The sequence below is a fragment of the Fusarium poae genome, chromosome 3 (assembly GCF_019609905.1).
Source record: "Fusarium poae strain DAOMC 252244 chromosome 3, whole genome shotgun sequence".
Taxonomy (NCBI): Eukaryota; Fungi; Ascomycota; class Sordariomycetes; order Hypocreales; family Nectriaceae; genus Fusarium; species Fusarium poae.
Genome location: NC_058401.1, coordinates 5,085,035 through 5,105,364, shown reverse-complemented (window position 1 = coordinate 5,105,364; position 20,330 = coordinate 5,085,035). Strand labels below are relative to the sequence as shown.

Below are 20,330 nucleotides of genomic sequence, written 5' to 3'. Positions count from 1 at the left end.
ATGACAGCCGCTATGGCACAGCCGACTGTTACAGTCAAAGATCCCTCCGCAGTGCGAAAGCGCAGAAGACGCGCCCCTGCCGGTGGCGCCTCTGACGATTGTTTCTCTTGTTCCAAGAAGAACATCAAGTGTGACCGTAGACGGCCATATTGCTCTCAATGTCTCGAGGTCGGCAGTGAATGCTCCGGTTATAAGACACAGCTTACTTGGGGGGTTGGCGTGGCCAGTCGAGGCAAGCTCCGAGGCCTGTCTTTACCTATTGCAAAAGCTCCTCCTGTTAGCCGTGAGCCCAGAAAACATTCAACTGCTTCCTCAAGATCCAGCTCTTCCATTGTTACACATGGAACAGAGGACGAGGCGAGAAGAATGCGCCAGGGTCCTATTGACATTCCTGCCGTGACTCAAGTTGCTTCCGCTCCTACGACACCTTTCAACATGGCAGGATACGACTACCTCTCTATCTCACAGCCTGAACATGCAGCCCCCATCCACCACCAAGGAAACTGGGGCAACATCAACTACTCTCCCGCACAAGATACAAACCACAACATGCATCGGTTTCCTATGCCTCTCGTCACCGAAAACCTTTCATCATCCATTGATCCTCTCACTCCAGACGTGGGCTACGTATCACCCATGAGCCAATCCTATACCAGAGATGACGTTTCCTACGTTCACAGCCCATCTTACATGTACGACAGCTATACAACAAGCACGAGCTCCCCGGGTCCTCAGAGCCCCCCTTCCTCGCTTTACGTCGAGCATGCAAGGACCTTCGCTCCAACATCGTGTCCGAGTCTTGCCCACGCCCCTTCAGAGATGAGCTCAAGTCTCCACTCCCATACCGACACCTTTGATTCGCATCTGGGTAACAGGATTGTTCGCGATTGTGATTCATTCGGTAAGCTCAGATGGAACCAATGAATCCCTTGGTTCTAACGTGCGCAGGCGTGCCTGAAGTCGATACATATAGCGCCAGCTACGGTTCTATGCCCATCTCCTGGTCCCCGTCGATGCAGGAGGAAGACGTTAAATCTCACCATTCGGACTTTGCTCCCTCGGGATGGCCCACCGCTTCCGAAAACCAATCTGTTCATGTGAGCCAGGACCTCATCTCCAAGATGCCCTTTTTCATGGATTACTACGAGAACATCATGTGTCCCTCAATGGTCTTTATCGACGGGCCACACAACCCTTTTCGAGACCATATTCTGCGACTAGCTGTAAACAGCCAGAGTCTGAGCCATGCTATTTGTGCTCTTGCATCTTGCAATCTCCGCATGAAGAGGAAATTGAGTCTCGGACGTGATACTCGAGAAATTTCTGAGAAGTTGATGGCTGACAAACATGCCGCCGAAGCCATGGCAGACACTCAGCCCGACGACTTGTCCCTCGCCGAGGAATACCAACACCGTAACTTGGCTGTGCACCTATTAAACGAGCAGCTCAACGACCGTACCAAGGCAATCCACGATTCAGTCCTCGCCACGATTCTCCTTCTATGCCATTACCGTATGGTCGAGTCCGGCATCGCCAAGTTTCATACCCAATTTGCCGGTGTTAGCAAGATCTTGGCTCTTCGAGCTCAATATCTCACAGCCTCGAGCAACTCTGCTTGGATGGAAGCGATATTCACATACTTTGACGCCATCTCTGCGAGCATCAACGAACGTGAAGCTCAAGTATATCCTGGGTTCAACGGGATACCAGACATTCAGCTCTTACCTATCGGAACCGAAAACCTGGTGGGGTGTGACCGCGAGCTGTTCAAGACCATCAGCAAGCTGGGTCGCCTGAATCAGCTCTCACAAAATCGCTCTGTACAAAACACATCGGCCCCGTCTAGAACCCAGGAGCTACCGGAGCTATCTCCTTCGTCGTACATTTCTCCACTGGGTCACGCTCGTCGAGAGTCACTTACACGATTCAACGTGACAGGGGAACAGATGGGTGAATCAAGTATTCTCAACAGCAGTCGATTCAGTACAATACTCAATGATGATCTAGCTACGCCCATGGGCGCACAAGCCATCTCGTACGAGGAAAACCGCTCGCTATTCTGGCATGAGTGGAAGGAAGCACGCCTAGCTCTTCAGAACTGGAACTTTGATGCAGCTCGTGTCAGTGCATCACTGCCTGAGCCTTGCTCGCAGAGTCAGCTACGAGATCTTGAGTCACTTTCTGAAGCATTCCGCTACGCTGCGCTTTTGTACACGGAGCGACTTGTGAGCCCTTCGCTGCCTTCAGGGCACCAGAGCATTCAGAGCCTTGTCAGTCAGGTCGTCTATTACGCAACGGGCCTGGATACTGGCAGTAGCGCCGAGAAGTTTCTGCTCTGGCCCCTTTTCGTGGCGGGCTGCGAGTGTGTCAACGAATTACAGCAGAACATGGTGCGGTCAAAGTGTCGAGATATCATGTTCCGTTCTGGTTACATGAACAACCTAGCGGCTCTCGATGTACTGGAGAAGCTGTGGATTCAAGATTGGTCGGGAGATGAGCCGTCAGTACTAGGGGTAAGGACTGGAGATCAACGCGGGCCTTTCAACTGGACAAAGTGCATTGGAGGACCAGGAGTTGAGGTGGAGTGGATCATGTTTTGATGTGCAGGGATGCTCGGCGATTGACATGTGAAGGCGTTTAACTTGGTGCTGAGGTGATGGGAAACAGGGATTTGGCATACAAGGGGCTGCCATGCGTGCGTGGGTAGGGGTAGATGAAGTTGATGAGTCAAGTTTGTCGAATTCGGAGCTACTTAGGGATTGAGTTTGGAGTTCAAGTTAGGACGGAAAGACTAGCATCATTATTGTATTATGTAACGAAGCGCAACGCAACGAACAGCATACGGAACGGTTACGTTAGAAGGGGAGCAAGGCGTCTGGGCTCAGCATATTAGGGTTGGCACTGGCATTTATTACACACCAAAATAAAAGATGGTCCAAGGAAACCGAATGAAGTTAGAGTTGAAGACTACTAAGGTACCCCCTTGATAAACAAGTGCAGTATGTAATGTACTGTGCTATGGATGGTGGTTGAAAACAAACCAAGACTCGCCTCTGGCAAGACAAGGATACATAGGCGAACAGGACCTTCCTCCTATAGAATGAGCTGCAGTATAACCCTTGCAAAGACGACGGACGAGCAAATTGTGGCTGTTGCAAAACGTTACAGGGCTGGGCTAAGACTACGGTAGAAGTTCTAGTTTTCAGCCTCCTAAAGTCATCTTCCTTAGCAAGTTAGCATCGTTCAGGTTTCTACTCCCAAATCCGCAAGGTCAAAACAGCTTTGGCACCTCGGGTGTACTCCGTTGTATGTAGATTAAAAGTAAGGCTTGTACCTAGCGGAGCCGGCCGAATGAAAACACTTGCTACTGGTAATGATAAAGCGCGGTTAATCCAGTGATTGGCCGAATGAAGTTTTCTGAGACACACACAGCAGAGACAGCATGTCAAACAGGTGTGCGGTCCACTCTAGATAGTAATATCAGATTCTTTTCTTATGTACCGACGGTATCCAGAGTGTGGGGATATGATCGACATGAAGGATACTTTTCTTTTTTAGCGCGTAGCTGAGATGGATCATCCATGTAAGTTACGGTAGTAGTTATTAGGCATGTAGACAACATCAGTTTTGTTTTGTTACCCAGTTAGTTGGTGGGTATACCGGCTCGCATTGTATTACTGTAAGTTGTCACCATGAGACATGCATCAGGCGTATGTGGCAATCGCAAATCTATTGTTTTTGCATCACATCTGCAGATGAGATATTGATGATTGATTCATGTTTATCCCCTTTTGAAGGGAACCGAGTTACAAAAAAGAAAAGAAAAGGTTTCATATCGACCACGAAACAAAGGCCATGAACGACAAACACTCCAACCAGCTGGACAACGTCTTCCTCTGACGTTTTCACAGGACAAATCCTCCGTTCCTTTCATCTCCTCCCCTGTCCTTACGTATTCTACCTGATCCAATATACTGGAGCTAGTAAGGGGGGTCCATACGCCACGGTATGTAACATACCATTTTGCTGGAAGCCTTGCAGGGCAAGGATGCCAGAATGCCGGGCTTCGGTGAGAAGAATGACGAATGGGCATGAAATATTAGCTAATGCTAGTTTCAAGAGCATTGGGGAAGTATCGTATGGGCTGTGCTGAGGTGTTTGTATATTGAAGTAGCGGCCCGAGGCTGGTGGATATGGGGATGAAGGATAGGGGCGACAATGAGGGTGTGCACTAGAACCTGAGGCTGGGGATGTTTTCAAGTTTGAGCTTGGGATGCTTTCCCTAACGAGGTAGGTCCAAGTCAAGTCGTAGTTTCTCGGAGATGGATGAGGATTGCCACAGGGGCTGTTAGTTCATCAGTCGATCAAGAGAGCATCGACATGATGGCGGGGTGTAAAGCAAACAACTACAGATACGACTTGTCATGATTGAACAGCTGCGCCCGCAATCACATGTGTAACGTAAAGTCTAGACATGGTTTCAATTCCTTTACTCGGTACTCGTAATGATGTTTGAGCTTGCTCTCTCATAATGCCAGCGTTGTGTAACTCGGCCAATCTGGTCTACGAGAGCTTTGATCGCATTCTACAGACTACCCGTCGAGAGTCCTGTCCCCTGGCTGGTCTGACCTGCTTGAATCCCTCATTGCTGTGTCGTCTGAGGTGGAATGGTCGCCTCTTCCTATAGGAGATGATGGTGTTGCAGGACAATGTTCTACGTGTGGCTGCTCGTCTTGGCTGTCCGTGATTATCTCATTCCCATCATTGCCCAACTCTTCACTGCTCAAGGTATCAGTGCTCTCGCTTGCATGCCTCTCGTCTTCTTGGCTCTTCCAGGGAAACAAAGGAATCGGCGGTCTGTTACGCACAGGGGGCTGTTGTAGTTGTCTTCGTAGTAAGTACTGCTCATTGAATTGATCTAGTAGTAAAGTAGATCAGCCACATCGCCCTGATAACCTTGAATGCTATACTCACCGTTGATGAACCAGTATGTCTCGTTCGACTGCTCCTCGAAAAGTGCTTTGGGACTCCGCAAAGCATCCTTGACGACGAGGAAATCCCACTCACGCATTTTCAATATCCTCAACTCATCTATCCTGGTAGCAGCCTTTAACGGCTCCCAAGCCTTCTTGAATAAGACATCGTAGAGCATAAGTCCATACTCGTACGTCCATTCAACCACCCACTGGATCTCCTCTATGCAACCGACTCGTGAATTTTCGCATGCTACTTCCTCGTAATTTTCGCGGACGCGGACCGCGTCCTCCATGTGGATGCGAAGCTGAGCATCACACTCGGGAATGTCCATCATTAGATCCGCCCACTTGTTACATCGGTCGTCGAGGTCGATGTTGGTCTTCCTTTCGTGACAGTCTTCGCATAGCCACAGGTAGTTGGTGGCGACGAGCCCAGCCTGCATTTCAGGAGGGCAGAGCTCTTCGCAGTGGTTGGTGCAGCCGAGCTTGAGGAGTAGGCTGTGCCGACATCGCTGGAACTGGATGATGCCGATACAACAAGGCATATTGGTCGACTGTGGTTGACTCTATTGAGCCGTTCATAGAGATATTGATAGGAAGAAGTAGAGTATATATCTTGTGATGCAGAAGAGGGGAGAACCTCAAGATTACAAAGTAACAAGTTAAGATAGGCAGTAAAGTTTTACGGCGCTGCAGAACACAACGCATCGCAAGCTGCAACTCACCCAACGTCCTTTCCGGGCCGTCATCAGTTGCATCTATCGTATTGTCGTTGGGAAGTAGCCACCACATACACACACAATCCTCACTGCAACATGAGCGCGTCGTTGCTCGTTGAAGCCATTGGCACTATTGTCTACCTGTGATGCCTCCACTGCCTATCGCTTGCTGCCTCTTATTTACCTGCTATCAAGCCTCCACAGTCCTCCTCTATGGCGGTTGTTGAACTCTAGTGGCGCATTTGGCCGTGAAAAGGAGCGAGGACGAATGAGGGCCTCACGTTGACGAGTGGACATGGCCACAGATAGTCGGAAGATGCCATGACGGTGCAATTCTGGTGCCATGTCAACTCTGATCCGGGTCAAGGGGGGGAAGCGAGGGGTCAAGACTGAGGTCATCAGGTAAACTTTGAATTCCCATTTTCGTTCCCATGATACGATAATATTGGTTGAGTAAGTATGGTACGTGGGTATCCGTGGTCATAAAAAGAACCAGTAATCTCTCCAAATAACAGACAATCTAGAATACAAGTAATTTCACACCTCAACACCTTGCCTTGATCCATAAAATGACGGTGTAATGGCCAATCATGCATACAATAAAGCCCCAAAGCGCTTCTTTGGTCTGGTCTCCGCTTTCTATCCTATTCTCCTTGTCCTTGTTGACACATAACCCCTTATGTCTTTGGTCGTATATTCACCTCACCCCGCGTGAGACGCGAGGGTGAGTTCGGGAAAATACTGCGAAAGTTTCTTCGGGTTACGCACATCTGCCCGTGCCGGTTCGTCTGTATCTGAGATCTGATCGAGGTCGTTCGATCCTTGATTGATATCCAACAGCTGAACAGATCGTCTTTTAACCTTGATGTTTCCTTGTGCTGGGGTCGGTTTGTTGCTTTGTTCAGCTGGCGGGGTCACTTGCGCTGGTTGCGGGACAGGAATCGGCTCAGGTACAGGCACATGCACAGGCACAAGACCCGGGGCTAGCTTTCTTGTTTGGCGGCAGACATCGGGGCTGAGACTTCTCGATTGACCAAGGCTGAGGGTACCAGTCATCATCTTGCGGTAGCCATCGAGCTCTTGTTGTTGACGATCCTGTCCTGCAGGGCTTGCAGCATCGCTTCGGTTCTTCTCGTTCGATGTCAGACCCTTCGCCTGAACAAAGGCACTGGAGCGGACATGATGAGGATCCCGCTCGTAGTACTTGTCAATGATGGGATGGACCATGACGGTCTGTCTATGAATTGTCAAGATGGAGTTTGTTGGTACGTTGACCCAGTTTTCTATTTCTAGTCAGTATACACCCGCTTGAGAATTTAGATCAGAACATTTTGCATACCTCTCTCGAATGTCAAAGGTTCGCTTGCGACAAGAACAATGTCGGCGCCTCGATCCTTGCGCTCCATCTGATATTGCTTATCATTCGCAGACTGGGTGCGTGTCGTCCATTGCGTTCCAGAGGAATAATACAAGCTGGCTGCCTCATCCTTTGAACTGCTGATGTATCGAGTGCAGATTACGCTGTGGCCATCGGTAACGGCAAAGTTGAGCAAACTTCGAGTGTCGACGTCCTCGTTCTGCAAGATACTTTCTGGGATTGCATCGGTCATTTCGTTGATCTGCGCAATGGTACGCTTCATGGCCTCTCGAAGAATTGTTGGACCGAAGCCAGTTTCGGGGCAAGTGCTTGGGTCGTGGCCAAGTCGCTCAAGGGTATCGAGGAAGAGAGCAAAAGCCCATTCGCTGTCGGTGCCGCCCTTGACGCCCAGGTACCACTTGTCGGCCAGACGCTCACCGAGACGTCGCTTGATGTATTTCCATCCACCGAGACCTCCATTATGCATCCACATCAAACTGCCATGTGTAAAGGGGTGACAGTTGTCTTCGCTCAGGGAGCCCTCGGTCGTGGCACGGACATGGCCAAATATAAGACGGGATGCGGTCTTGGAAGCGATGCGTTGCAAGTTGGTGCAGTTCCAGGCGGGAATGGTGGATGTGAAAAGGCAGGGCGCTGAGCCAAGCTTGGGGTCGGTGTAGAAACCGATGCCGAAACCATCCGCGTTGTTCTGTCCTCGTCTCGTATCCTACAGAGCGTCGCAACGGGTCAGATATGACGTTGCTTTTAAGTATCGGTCAGGATGTGGGGGGTGACTCACGAGACGCAGCCTGGAATCAAAAGATTGCTTGAGAATCGAGTGGGTGGGATCGAGAATCAGCTTTGATAAGAGAATGTCGTCGCTTCCTTTGTAGACCTAGAAAAAGAAGAGTTGCAAAGTCAGCGTTGAGGTTCTGCGACTGAGGATCCGGCTTCGGAGGCACAGATAAGGAAAAGGGACCTTTGTTATAGGGGACTCACCAGAAAACGGCACATGGTTGCGTCTTGTGCGCGCGCGCGAAACAGTTACTCTTGCGGATGACAAGTGTAAGTAAAAGAGAGGATAGTAGAGATAAAGAGTAATTGAAGAAAATTGTTTGGAGAAGGAAAGATGAAGAGTAAAGGGATTGATTGCGTGTTACGGATACAGAAGGACAGGGCAGACATGGAACCTAGACACCTGGGCTACCTAGGTACTGGTGCTGTAGATAGGTGGTACTAAGGTAAATTGTGAGTGATTGTGATGAGGGATGACACCATTGGCCTAGACTTTCAGGGTTGCTTTTTCTGGGTCTTTTTTGGTGGCTATCGGTGAGGATGAACGGGCCATCGGCTTTGGAATTCTGAGACAGGGCTTGAAGAGCCAATGAAGGGGAGATAAAAGAAAATAGGGGCACTTGTACATATATTTGAGATTCCTGTTTGATTGAACATAAATATAAGTTGCTGGATACTTGGAATCTGCTTTCTTTTGTTGGTTTCATGTCCTTTCCTTCTACTGTATGCAACAACTTAGGTACTGCTCAGGTGCCTACCTATCCTGCATCCTTGCAGCCTGTAGGTCTGTATTCCGGGGAATGTCCCGCTGTTAGTGGAGTAATTTGCGGCTCTTATTTTCATGGACAACAAGTACCGGAATTAAAGTGAATCACTTTTCTTTTCCCTTTTATGAATGACTCAACTTGTTTCATCACGTCAATAGCCTTTGAGAATTTATCATATACGAATGTCTTGGATAAAATCATGACTTCAGAAACAAAACAAGCTGCCAAAATTACAGCACGCACTGGACTGGACTGGCTTGGCTTGGCTTGGCCCTTGCATACCTAGGTTGCAACAGTTCTGCCACAGCCAAAGATGATGTCAACTCCCATGCCCATGTCAGTGGCGGTGATTGTGGCTGTTCTGATCCAACCTCTCTACGCGAAAACACCGCGGCCATGCAGCTCAGCGTGTAAATGGGCGTTCTACGTCGCGACTATCGCGTCAATATCCACTTAGTGCTCGCTTCCACTCTCAACCCCAGCCTTTTGCTCTGGCAACCGACCCGAACCTGCAATTGCGGCCATCTACCTGGTCTTACTCCGTATTGTACTTTTTTTTTACTTTCTTTTCCCTTCATTGATCATGTTCGATGCCGACGACATGTTCTAAAACTTGATGCACCTGAAAGAACATCTAATCATAACTCATCGTCGTCGTGCACATATATACTGTTCTTACCGTTTGTAACGCTCCTGCGTCCATTACCAGCCAGACACCCGCTGCCGGTTTGCTCGAGGCTCCTTTGCCTACCATGTCCCCTCTGGATCCCGATACTCTTCCTACGCCTTCATCATCGTCACGACCAAAAGGAACGCCTTCGATCACCCCTAGAAGATTTAATCGATTCTGGCAGCCCAGGCAGGTTCAGACGCAGCCATTGCCAAAGTTTAGGACTGCTCTTGGTAGCTTGGTTGAGGCCGACACTAATCAGCAACCCGTCTCACCTCAATCGCTTTTTAGTGACAACATCCTGCCATCATCTCCCACGGAAAGGTTTCAAGATGACTCACGGAAGAGGAAGCTCCAGCTCGATGCTTCCGAGACGGAGGGTGACCTCAAGAGGCCAACTTTGAACCTGGATGATATGCCACCACTTCGACTGACTCGCTCAAGCTCTTCGAACTTGAGTGTTGATAATGGTTTGAAGGCATCGGATAGTTTCAGTAGTGAAGCTAGTCTGGAGAGCCTTGATAGCTGTAGAAGAGCTACTTTGGTAAGCCTGAGTAGCACCGACTATCGCCGAACCTCTACTCACAGCCCAACAGAGCAGTTTCTTCAAGACCAGTCGTGGAGTTGCTAAAACCCCAAAGAAGGGCAATACCGTCAAAACTACCAATATTGGTCATGAAGAACCTCAGCCTGATGATGTATGTTGATGTGCTCTCATATCCTGCTGGCGTCACTGACATCATGACTTTAGGAACCATTCAACTACGCACCCAGGCCCATTAGGAAATTCGCCAACAGAGGCTTCACTTCTCAATTGCTAAATCGTGAACATGGACTCGGATATTCAAGCGGTCAATCCCTTCTTCGCACGCCTGCATCCGATCCCCGAACCGAAACAGCACGGTTTCACAGTCGTTGCATCGATTCGTACGAGTGTCTCGCTCCTAGCGGTAGTCGCACCATTCCCTTCTGTCTCGCAAGCACTCATAATGCTCCTGTGACGGCCGTCGGCGATGAAGAAGGTTGCGTTAGGTTCTTTGACACTTCTGCAAACGATGATCCGAGCGAGGAAAAAGATCTGGGCGTCCATACCGTCCACGACAATGCCATCTGGGATATGGACTTTTCCAATGACGACATGCGTCTTGCAACCACGGCTGGTGATGCAGCCTTGGTAATGGATGTGACGACCAAGACTGTGGCAGCCAGACTCTCTGAAGGTCACTACAGTTCAACTCGACAAGTTGCTTGGCAGAAGGGCCAGTCCATCGGCAATGTGTTGACCACCTCAGACAAGGCTGGCCGTATCCGTTTGTGGGATCTGCGATGTCCACCTTCTCATGTCAGAAGCTTTTCGACGGTGAGTTGTAGTGAGACAGGTCGACGGACTGTCACTATGAGAGATGAGACTCTCCGGCCATTGCAAGCATCTGCCGTGAACACTCTTGACAATACCCATGAACGTAATGCTCATGGAAAGATTTCTGTTGCGTCCGTCACCGCTATCCAATGGCTCCCCGCCGATCGTGAACATCTGCTACTATCCGCCTCCGAAGCAGAGGCTGTTGTCAAGCTCTGGGATCTCCGATACATCAACCGTCGGCATCAGGAGAAGAGTATTCCTCTGTCCTCCACAGCCGTGCCATCCAACCACGCCTGGCGCTCATACGGAATCACCTCCCTGGCCCTTAGTAGTGACGCCGCTCGTATGTACGCTGTATGCAAAGACAACACCATCTACGCCTACTCCATGGCTCATCTCATGCTCGGCCACGCTCCTGAACTCAAAGACCTCGCTACGAAGAGAAGACCCATTGCTTCCCAAGGTCTAGGTCCCCTGTATGGTTTCAAACACGATTCGTTCGCCGCCAGAACATTCTTCGTTAAGTGCAGCATGCGGCAAAAGGGCATATCTCACTCATCTGACCTCCTCGCCGTCGGGAGCTCCGAATCTTCGGCCGTGCTCTTCCCTACTGATGAGCGCTATCTTCGTTCAGTCTGCGACCAGCGTGCTCACCTCCTCGATCCCCCCGGATCCGCCCCTACGCCCTCCCGTTCTTTCTCATCCGCCGCCGGCGCTGAACCCAGCTCATCTACTATCCCGATCTTCCGCAACGGCACGCCCCTTATCCACGGTCACACCCGCGAAGTTTCAAATGTCAGCTGGAGTTACGACGGGAAGCTGGTCAGCGCGTCGGACGATTCCGTTGTCCGCCAGTGGCAAGAAGACGAAGGTCGAGCGCGATATTTCAGACAGGTTGGCGACTTTGGTGGAGAGCGATACTTTGCAGGCTGGGCAGACGTGGGAGACGACTGGGACATTGATGACGATGAGTAAATGAGACAAGGCGACAGTATCTTGCAATAGCGAATGGCGTTTTTCTTTCATGACATTATACGATACCCCCCAATACAGATATGGGTGTTTTAAACACATTAATTATATGAGAAGCCCCTCAACGATGTGAGTGGATTTGCCAAATTGTATTTGGATCGACCTTCACAAATAGCGACACTCAGGTAGTAAGAAATGGGAACAAAGGCATATCTCTCTGCAAAGTTAAAACACATGATCTTTTCATGTCATAAGGTACTATCTCGTAATCTAAAGTCGTAATCGTTTCTCTCTGTGGAATATATACATGCATAAGTGCATGGGAATTGAGTACAATCGTATATGTATGTGCTCGTTCGTGTAATAAAAATGCAACCAACCAACTCCACATATAGACGTGTTTCTCCCAACAAAGGGTATCCTCATGCTTCAACTCCATAAAAACGCCAGATAAGATGCAATCGCTATGCATGACACGACATTTCAATTTTCATGCTTCATGCTTCCACCATTGTTACATCGCGGCCGTGACGTACAGAACATAACGCTCCAAGGATAATAACCCCGACAGTCAATATTATTAACCAGTTGATGAAGCCAATACTGTTGAGCTTCTTAGAAGCAACCTGAAGACACTCACCCAAATCATGTTCTTCCCCTATGGACTTGGCGGGGCAACGCGTCGGTCGTGGCAAGGTCTTATCGAACCTCATAGACTTCGAAAAGGCTGGACAAAGTTCGATTGACGCATCGTTGGACAGACCAGGGTGACCGATCGGCACCTTGATCCCACTCTCTGGCTCCACAGGAGATGAAGCCGCACCGTAGTATTTCCAGATCGACCAAGCTAATTTAGTGCGGTTCGGTGATAGTTTTGGAGATTTTTGAATTCTATCTTTGGCGATAGATACGCTGTCTCTGAGACGAGAGCGGAAAGGATGGAATTGGTCGACCAAGTCGAGCAGAGAGGGTGTCGGACTGTCGTTTCCTTCGCGTGATGGGTCATCACAGAGCCTGTCGAGCTGTTGGACCAAAAGCGTCATGTTTTCGAAGATACAAATTGATTCTTGGACAATGTCTTGCTTCTCATGTGGTGACAATTCTTCCTCCATGCTAGCGAGTCGTCGCTTAAATTCGCGTTTTAAATCTTCTCCGTCTTCAGGAGTCTGGAAGTGGAAAAACCGCAGAGGCATCGTGTGAGTCGCATGGTGATGAAAGTCATCCTGTGGAATCTGGTCGTCGGACAAACCGCTGGCTCGCTTAGTTCGCCGTGTGTTCTCCTCGCAAGGTACAAGAGATGGCAATACCGGCGAAGGTAAGCGGTCCCAGAACTCGTCCCCGGCGGATTCTAGGGTGGCTCTGATAAAACGGCCGCCGGCAAAAAGAGCCATGAACAAGATATAGGAATAAGACAATAGTACGTGAGGTCGATTGTGGACCGTTCTTCTTATGTGCTGGAGAAAATCCCCCAGTCGACCATTCTGCTCAACCAGGCGTAGCTGCTCCTCAACGGTGCTATTTGACCACCCTGACAAATTTGCAATATCAGCTTTGAGACGTTCAGATCGCATTAGTCCTGGAAGATAAAGTTGCTGAAGCAATGCCAGCATTCTGCTACGATTCGTGAATTCGTGAGCATCGATTTGTGAGGGAGTGTTGGGAGGTCCAGTCGGCGAATTCTGTGGAAGGAATGCTTCGACGTCATTTCCGCATCCTAAAGGAGATCCCAACTCGATTATATCTCGCCATAGTGTCTCGAAGGTGATGTAGATGGGCGTAATATGTAATAGTCCAGTGATGTACGAAGACGAATCGGCAGCAACAGGAGGCAACGCAAGCGGTAAACGTGCGATAATAAGCTTGTTAAGCTTTGCGTGCACCGACCTTGTAGCAATGGCAATAGACTCGGCCAACGGACGATCGTATTGGTGAAGTTGAGGTTGAGGTTGAGATGGAGGCTGAGGATGTTGTGGGACATCAGGTTGAAGCGCTGCCATTTCCCCTGTTCTGTTGGCCCGGGTAGTTGGGCCACCCCAAGATCAGGGCGTATGACTGGAGAGGGTTGTAGATGATAGGTCCAAAGTTCGAATGATATTGCTCGAATTCGTCGAGAGTTACAATAGGGACAACAAGTTACAAAGGATAATGAGAGAGTAGTTCAGGAAAGGAACGAGAGTCAGTTCAAGGCAACAAGATTTAGGGTTGAGTCGATTCAAAATGGGCAGGTTAATTAGGTCAAGTGAATGTATTGTAGGGGTTGTAGTGCAGGAAGAAAGAAATCGAGGTAAGGTCGAGGTCGGTAGAGGTCTAGGCCAAACGGACGGACCCTGCAGATGAGATGAGATTCAAGAGGCAAAATGGCAACGTCAATTTTGGATGCGGAGCTCCCTAAGAGGAAAGAAGAAAAGGGTCCATGTAATGCACTTTCTTTCTTTCTTCTTTGTTTTTCGTATGACAAGAAATCGGTCAAGAGGCTTTTGATCCTGAGTCAAGTCGTTCTTCCCAATCTTGTCTGTCTCTAGGTACCTAGTATAATATAATTATGTGCTTATCAAGCCACAGATGAATACTGAACTCGCAGCAAGAAAATATGAAATCATATTGAATTCCCGTCATACGCCACAACGAGGTACAAGGGCAACGCAGATCCCCCTCATGACAAACAGCCAAAAGGGACCCATGACCCGGACTGTTTTACTGAAAAAAGAAGCTTCCCCACCAACTAAAAAAGACGTCATGATCGAGCTTTTGGCGTGAAATCGAACTGTGGCGGTATCTGCAGAGAGATATATGGATACAGGTCCTGTGCTTAGCGCCGAGAGGCCCCAGAGCACTGGGTCAAACAAAGCAAAACAGATACCACGGAGCAGCTCCGGACCCAGGACAAGGGATAAGGGGACATGATAATGCATAGATTCAAGTCCAAATGCAAAAGAGCAGGGCAATATCTTGATGATTTTCAAGGGTCTTTCAGCTGTGAAATAAAAAAGCAATATCATCCACGTCAATCAATGCAAATTGTATGGACCAAAACTAGGTAGGCCTCTATCCAAACAAAAATAAAACAACAAACAAAACATACAGAGACATGATACGATACTCACTTTCATAGGTAAGCCTCACCCATCTCTCAACAGCTTTGAAAAACGTGCATCGGAAACCAACTACTCCAACTGACCCCTGCCCTTCTGACTCTTCCCCGACGCTACCCTGGATCCGCGAAACCGTCAACCCCGCTGCATAAGCAGACAGTCTGTGCTGTGCTGGCTGTACGTTCGATTCGATCTTGGCAGATCGTCGACTAGTTATGATCCAAGATCGAGATGTAAAATATGGACGGACTTCAGGGTCCAGAACCACGGGGCCGGAGCCAGGACCAGGGATCTCGATCATGATTTGTTTACGAACCTGTCTGAATCGGGAAATCGAGATAATTTAAACTTTTGAGTCGTTATATCCATTTATATCGATGCTTGTGTTTGTCGTAAATGCTCGACTAATCAATAAATTGTGCGGTTGAAACGCCGGCTGTATCCCATATCATGCCTGCCTGCCTGCCTGTCTGTACCAACTTGCTGTTGAAAGCAATCAAAACGCCCCTAATGCCCATAAAATCATGCACATGTCGTTAATATCATGACTCATATACTTGTTCAACCCCAACTGATCTCTCAAGATCATTGTCCTTTCTCAAATCCTCTTCATCGTGGCTTTCTCTACTAACTACAATGAATGAAACAAAAACCACTGCAGCGCCAATCCAGTAGGTGAAGCTTGAATATTGTTGGTATTGTAGAATTTCGCCAATCAGAGACAATGGGATGGTGAGAGAAAGACCAACGGTCACCACCAAAGGCGTTGTCATGAGCAGGGCGAGAGCCCATGAAATATCGCTGATGAAGGATGATACCGCGTTGAACTAGTTTCTTGTCAGCATCTGTCCCGCTCCTGCCCAGCAAATGACTTACAATAATGATGCCCCAGATTGTGCTGTTCGGTGGAAGTTCAAACTGATACGGTTAGTCTAAATAACATTGAGATGCACATGTCGACTTACTGGCTCGATACCTGTCCAATGCAAGATGAAGAAAAGCGGCCAAAGAAGAACGACGTTGAAAACACCGACGAGCCCAAAAAACATCTGCATATCGACTTTATCCTCATTGGGAACCTTGCGCTTCATCACCGTCACATAAAGTCCGTAGATGACAGCACTCAGAAGCGCCATTGAATCTCCTAGGGCAATCTGCGTAGACGATTTGTGTGGAAATGATCCCCTGTTCTCATCGGCCTTCCCAGCCAAATCCACCGTCGAGATGAGAATGACACCCGCGAGCGAAGCTGCTACACCCATGATCTTGGCAGTAGAGAAGCGCTCAATGCCAAATAGGGAGCAGAAAATGAGCGTCCAGACGCTACTCGTTGATGTCAGAATTGTTACACTCGCGACGCTGGTATGCTCGAGACAGGCTGATGAGAAGTAGTTGGCCAGGAACCAAAGCATGCAGAACTCGAAGCTCAAGACAGCAGTATCCTTGAAACTCAGCCTCTCGTCAGACGGGGTGGCATCGGTGCTTCCATAGCCTTGCGCTATCAAGCGCTCGGTGGCCTGCTCATCTTCGTTTCGATGTAGGGATTTGGTGTAGTTTGTGCCATGCTTGTAGTCTATCCAGACTTGGTTCGCATCGTGTCGCAGCCCGCGGAGGCCATACTTTCGTAAGTAGTTGAAGAATTTTGGTATCAAGGAGATTGCGAATATCGAGGTGTTGAGGTAAACGACGAAGAAGGGTTTGTTATACGTCTCGTCGGAGAATATGTACTGAAGATGCACATCAGCGCTGACATCAAAGTCAAGTGTGTTGAGACTCTTACACTGGCAATGAAGTTGTACATTGTCCATAGGAAAACCGTTAATAGAAGCAGCGCAAAGCCCACAGTCCTTCGAGCGACGCCACTCAAGCCCAATTTGGCCCTCAATCCAACTGGCGATCTTGATCTCGACTCCAAGAGCGGACTTGAGGGCACCGCCACATCGTCGGTGTCATGTCCATGTTGACGTTCGCGTGTATGCGATGCTTCATCTGAGAGGGCCGACATGACTGGTACCATGTAGATTGCAGAGTTTGAATGCGACCGGCGCCTCAATAGAGTTACCCCAGATAAGGATGCGCGCAACGCAACTTGGCTTTGCGCGTTTCGGCCCGAGTCGAGTCGAGGCGCGATAAGCGACGTATGTAATGTCGACGCCACAAGATCTTGGCGAACAAGACAGAATGTGGGATGTTGACATGAAAAATGCGGGATAGACAAAGGGGAACAATATTGTTTATGTAGTGGCGGATGTCGGACGGATATCGAATATCACGGCTCTTGGTGTTGAGCACGCAATTAATTGAAGCGGGGATATCTTAATAGTGACTGTTTTTGGGTAATCTTTTGCAATTAAGGTACCTAAAGATAAGGGTTCGTTTTTTTTTCAAGCCGGTATCGGGGGTAGAAAGGGTGGTTTATTCCCGTCTCCAGTGACATGACATCACCTCGTGATATGGTCAGGTCGTGTAAGTCGTGCAACGCAGCGTGTAACCATGTAAATATCACATTGACAGCGAATTATTCCCATGATTATTCTTGTATAACAATCTGGAATGCTCCTGCTGACTGCTTTTTTAATAATGGTTATCAAGGTTTTGTTGTTTGGGTAACGCAGCCTGAAACCAACATCGCGTGCTGCAAATGCTCATGTATCAGGAGTTCTGTTATCATTCCAGATTTCAACTTATCAAGGTCAAGGTATCATGTTACACAAAAACTTGATCAAATAGATAAACAATGTTGAGTAGATTCTGTCCTGGCAAACAAGGCAAGAACCCGTGATTGTCAAACTTGACTGCAAATTGACGCACAAGACATGGAAATTAGATATACACAAATCAAGAGCGGAGGTCTATAGAATCCAGTATCTTACCGATAATACAAGTGCCTACCTAGGTATACTAAAAAGGAGTGCTGAAGAAATAATAACTTTCACGGAAGGCGTAGAAGTAAGTGGAATGAAAGTCGAACCTAAGCCTGTTCATATGGAAATGCTCAAACTTCACCTGTCTGCCCGTTAGACTTTTAGGATAACGTTAGATACTATTTCAAAGGGAAGCTTCGGTGGTTCATTTCGAACAGGTTTTATCTCTCTACTCCACACACTCGCATCCCAACTATCATCAGAAAAATGGCTCGGAAATCTAAGAAGAAGCGTGCAGCATCCCCTAGGCAGCAGATCATAGAACGAATCAAGAAATCCAAGGGCTCTGAGGGGTCCCCCGAAAACCAGGCGAACAAATCAACAGGAAATCGGCGAGAGAACACGCTCTCCGTTTTAAACGACGACGGTAGTATTTTGATTAGCCTCGCGGTCGACGAGAAACGCATGCGATCAACATGTTCAAAATGGCCAGACCTACAGGTATTGGGAATTGGGCACAAGAGACTTCAAATCAAAGCTGTTGACTTTGAAGAAGAAAAGGCCAAGGAGGCCCTCAGGGCCGTCATCGACATCATTCACAGAAAGAACGACGGCCGTCACTATACAAACGCCGACCCACGCCTCCTATTTTACTCCATACTCATTCACGAATCACTTGGAGCACCTCGCTCTATCAGCTACCCCGAGGACAGGGAGCGTGATCTGATTTTCCCTCGATACTTCCCGTTCTTTTCGACTAATAGAATCAAGCGGGTCGTTGCCGATCTGACAGAACAGGCCAAGTACTTGTATCGAGTGAGAGACTGGTTATTGCTAGCTGTGGTCGCTCACAAACTCAAACTCGAGCCGATCCTGGGTCTCATCCGTGATAATCTGGTCCTATTCTTGGAAGCGGGCCAGAAAGATGTGCCCAACGAGCTGAGACACGGACATAACAAGGACTACGAATGGGCGTTGATACAAGAACTACAACTGATCAGTAAGACAATAAACGGTGAGAGAAATTTGGACTTGAAACTGACACACATCTCGGCAGACGATCGAATGCTTGACCAGCGACTAGTGTGCGTCGAAAGGACCTTCCACGCGCTACGCCTTCTCTCACACCAAGTCTACTACATGGACAACGGCATGCTTCCTACTCGAGAGGAGTTTGATGCCTACCGAGAGTACAATGTGGCGGTATGCCCAGAGTGTTACTCGATCCCCTCAGAGGACTTTCACAGAAAATTCTCGGAGGCAAACCTTTGGCCTCTGTTTGCCAGCTCGGATATCACATATCAGGGCTCGGTCATAGGCCTGATTCGTAAGATTCGGAGTATAGAAGAGCATTTGGTTGACAAGGCGAACCGCGATGTGCCGCCCAGAGAACGACATGAGTGCAATCAGCTCACACATCTTTACGATCATCTTAGGAACCTTAGAAAAGAGCTCTTCCTCTAGGTGCGGTTGAGTGAAAAGGAAGAAGGAAAAACATTGTTGGGTAGCGGTTAGTTTTCTAGTCGCTAATTCGTATTCGAGCCAAGATCATCGATTGAGATTAGCTTAGGAAGAGAAGACCATGGCTTGAGGCTCCATTCCTTTGCTCTCGGCCAGAACTCCCGCCTTTCGCAAGATGTTGACTGTATTCTGCACCACCTCGGGGCGAACTCCTTCCGTCTTTGTTGGGAACCTAACCGTCTTGAGCCACTCCCGCGCATCGGGCTCCATGTAGCCAAGGCTGCTCGAGATGTATGCCACAGACTCCTCCTGGTTCTCGTTAAAGTGCTTGATGCCCTGGTCCAACTTGGCAAACAGGTCCTTCACGCGATCATCCAAACCATTCTGTGTCAACTTTGTCGAAGCAACAATCTTCCAGCTGCTCCAGGGCGTGTAGATCTCACCGACACGACGGATCTCACCAGAGTCGTAGAACTTCTTGGACGTGAAATGCTCCCACATGAAGAAGTCGGCCTCGCCGCTGTTGACGGCGTTGCGAAGATTCTCAAAGGTATTGAGGACTACAGTATCGCTAAAGGGCTTTTCTGCGGCACCAGGGGTCAGCCAGCCTTGCTGGTCGGCCAGGACGAAGCCCATCACATAGCTGCCTGAGCCAATTCGTGAAACGCCAATCTTGCCACCCTTGAGAGAGTCGACAGAGGTGATTTCAGGACGCTTTGCGCCTGTAGAGATAGCCCAGCCTGAGGTGCTCTGTCAGCAGTGAGGTTCTGGTTATAAGATGGCGGAAGCTTACAAAGGGGAGTCTCGACATAAGTTCCAACAAGACGATATCCACCATCTCCTTCCACGCCCTCCTTTCCCAGACCCGCAATCCAACCTTCAGTCAGTCCAACAGCTACATCAATCTCTCCAGATCGAATGGCGGTGACCATGTGGCCTGTGCCGGAAGGAAAGGGGATGAGATTTGCATCGAGACCGAAGTGCTTCTGGGCAAAGTAGAGGGGAGTTGAGAAATGTTCTGGCACGAAGCCTATGCGGAGAGGGGAGGAGGAGGAGGAGGAGGGTGGCATATTGATGAGATACCAACTAATCAATGAGATTCTAGCAAAATAGGACAAGATGTATTGGTTTGTGGTTGGTTGTTCATATGTAAAGGTCAAGACTTGATAGCCTAGGTCAACTACCGGAGCGGGGGCGGACCGGCTGCGGGGTTTACGGCCCCACCGGACGCTTGTGACGGAGACTTTTAACTTTCATGATGACCTCAATTTTCAGGAAGCATTGATACTACCAT

General features: G+C 48.8%; 8 protein-coding genes across 8 annotated transcripts; 3 read left to right on the top strand and 5 right to left on the bottom strand.

Moving 5' to 3' along the window:
* FPOAC1_009129 (uncharacterized protein) lies at positions 1–2,600 on the top strand (the record flags this gene model as incomplete). The annotated part of the gene is made up of 2 exons (XM_044853559.1): positions 1–901; positions 949–2,600. The coding sequence occupies 2 exons, from the start codon at positions 1–3 to the stop codon at positions 2,598–2,600; spliced, it is 2,553 nt and encodes an 850-aa protein (XP_044706229.1).
* Positions 2,601–4,592: 1,992 nt separating this feature from the next.
* On the bottom strand, positions 4,593–6,094 carry FPOAC1_009128 (uncharacterized protein; the record flags this gene model as incomplete). The annotated part of the gene is made up of 3 exons (XM_044853558.1): positions 4,593–4,918; positions 4,975–5,474; positions 5,880–6,094. The coding sequence occupies 3 exons, from the start codon at positions 6,092–6,094 to the stop codon at positions 4,593–4,595; spliced, it is 1,041 nt and encodes a 346-aa protein (XP_044706228.1).
* Positions 6,095–6,397: 303 nt separating this feature from the next.
* Positions 6,398–8,066, bottom strand: FPOAC1_009127 (uncharacterized protein; the record flags this gene model as incomplete). Its single annotated transcript, XM_044853557.1, has 4 exons — positions 6,398–6,978; positions 7,035–7,779; positions 7,852–7,947; positions 8,052–8,066. The coding sequence occupies 4 exons, from the start codon at positions 8,064–8,066 to the stop codon at positions 6,398–6,400; spliced, it is 1,437 nt and encodes a 478-aa protein (XP_044706227.1).
* Positions 8,067–9,366: 1,300 nt separating this feature from the next.
* FPOAC1_009126 (uncharacterized protein) lies at positions 9,367–11,622 on the top strand (the record flags this gene model as incomplete). Its single annotated transcript, XM_044853556.1, has 3 exons — positions 9,367–9,828; positions 9,881–9,982; positions 10,036–11,622. 3 exons carry the CDS (start codon positions 9,367–9,369, stop codon positions 11,620–11,622), a joined length of 2,151 nt encoding a protein of 716 aa, XP_044706226.1.
* A 494-nt stretch (positions 11,623–12,116) lies between these two features.
* Positions 12,117–13,616, bottom strand: FPOAC1_009125 (uncharacterized protein; the record flags this gene model as incomplete). Its single annotated transcript, XM_044853555.1, has 1 exon — positions 12,117–13,616. The coding sequence occupies one exon, from the start codon at positions 13,614–13,616 to the stop codon at positions 12,117–12,119; it is 1,500 nt and encodes a 499-aa protein (XP_044706225.1).
* Positions 13,617–15,253: 1,637 nt separating this feature from the next.
* On the bottom strand, positions 15,254–16,728 carry FPOAC1_009124 (uncharacterized protein; the record flags this gene model as incomplete). Its single annotated transcript, XM_044853554.1, has 4 exons — positions 15,254–15,538; positions 15,588–15,629; positions 15,677–16,438; positions 16,492–16,728. 4 exons carry the CDS (start codon positions 16,726–16,728, stop codon positions 15,254–15,256), a joined length of 1,326 nt encoding a protein of 441 aa, XP_044706224.1.
* Positions 16,729–17,842: 1,114 nt separating this feature from the next.
* FPOAC1_009123 (uncharacterized protein) lies at positions 17,843–19,039 on the top strand (the record flags this gene model as incomplete). The annotated part of the gene is made up of 1 exon (XM_044853553.1): positions 17,843–19,039. One exon carries the CDS (start codon positions 17,843–17,845, stop codon positions 19,037–19,039), a length of 1,197 nt encoding a protein of 398 aa, XP_044706223.1.
* A 102-nt stretch (positions 19,040–19,141) lies between these two features.
* FPOAC1_009122 (uncharacterized protein) lies at positions 19,142–20,106 on the bottom strand (the record flags this gene model as incomplete). Its single annotated transcript, XM_044853552.1, has 2 exons — positions 19,142–19,776; positions 19,830–20,106. The coding sequence occupies 2 exons, from the start codon at positions 20,104–20,106 to the stop codon at positions 19,142–19,144; spliced, it is 912 nt and encodes a 303-aa protein (XP_044706222.1).
* Positions 20,107–20,330: the final 224 nt, after the last annotated feature.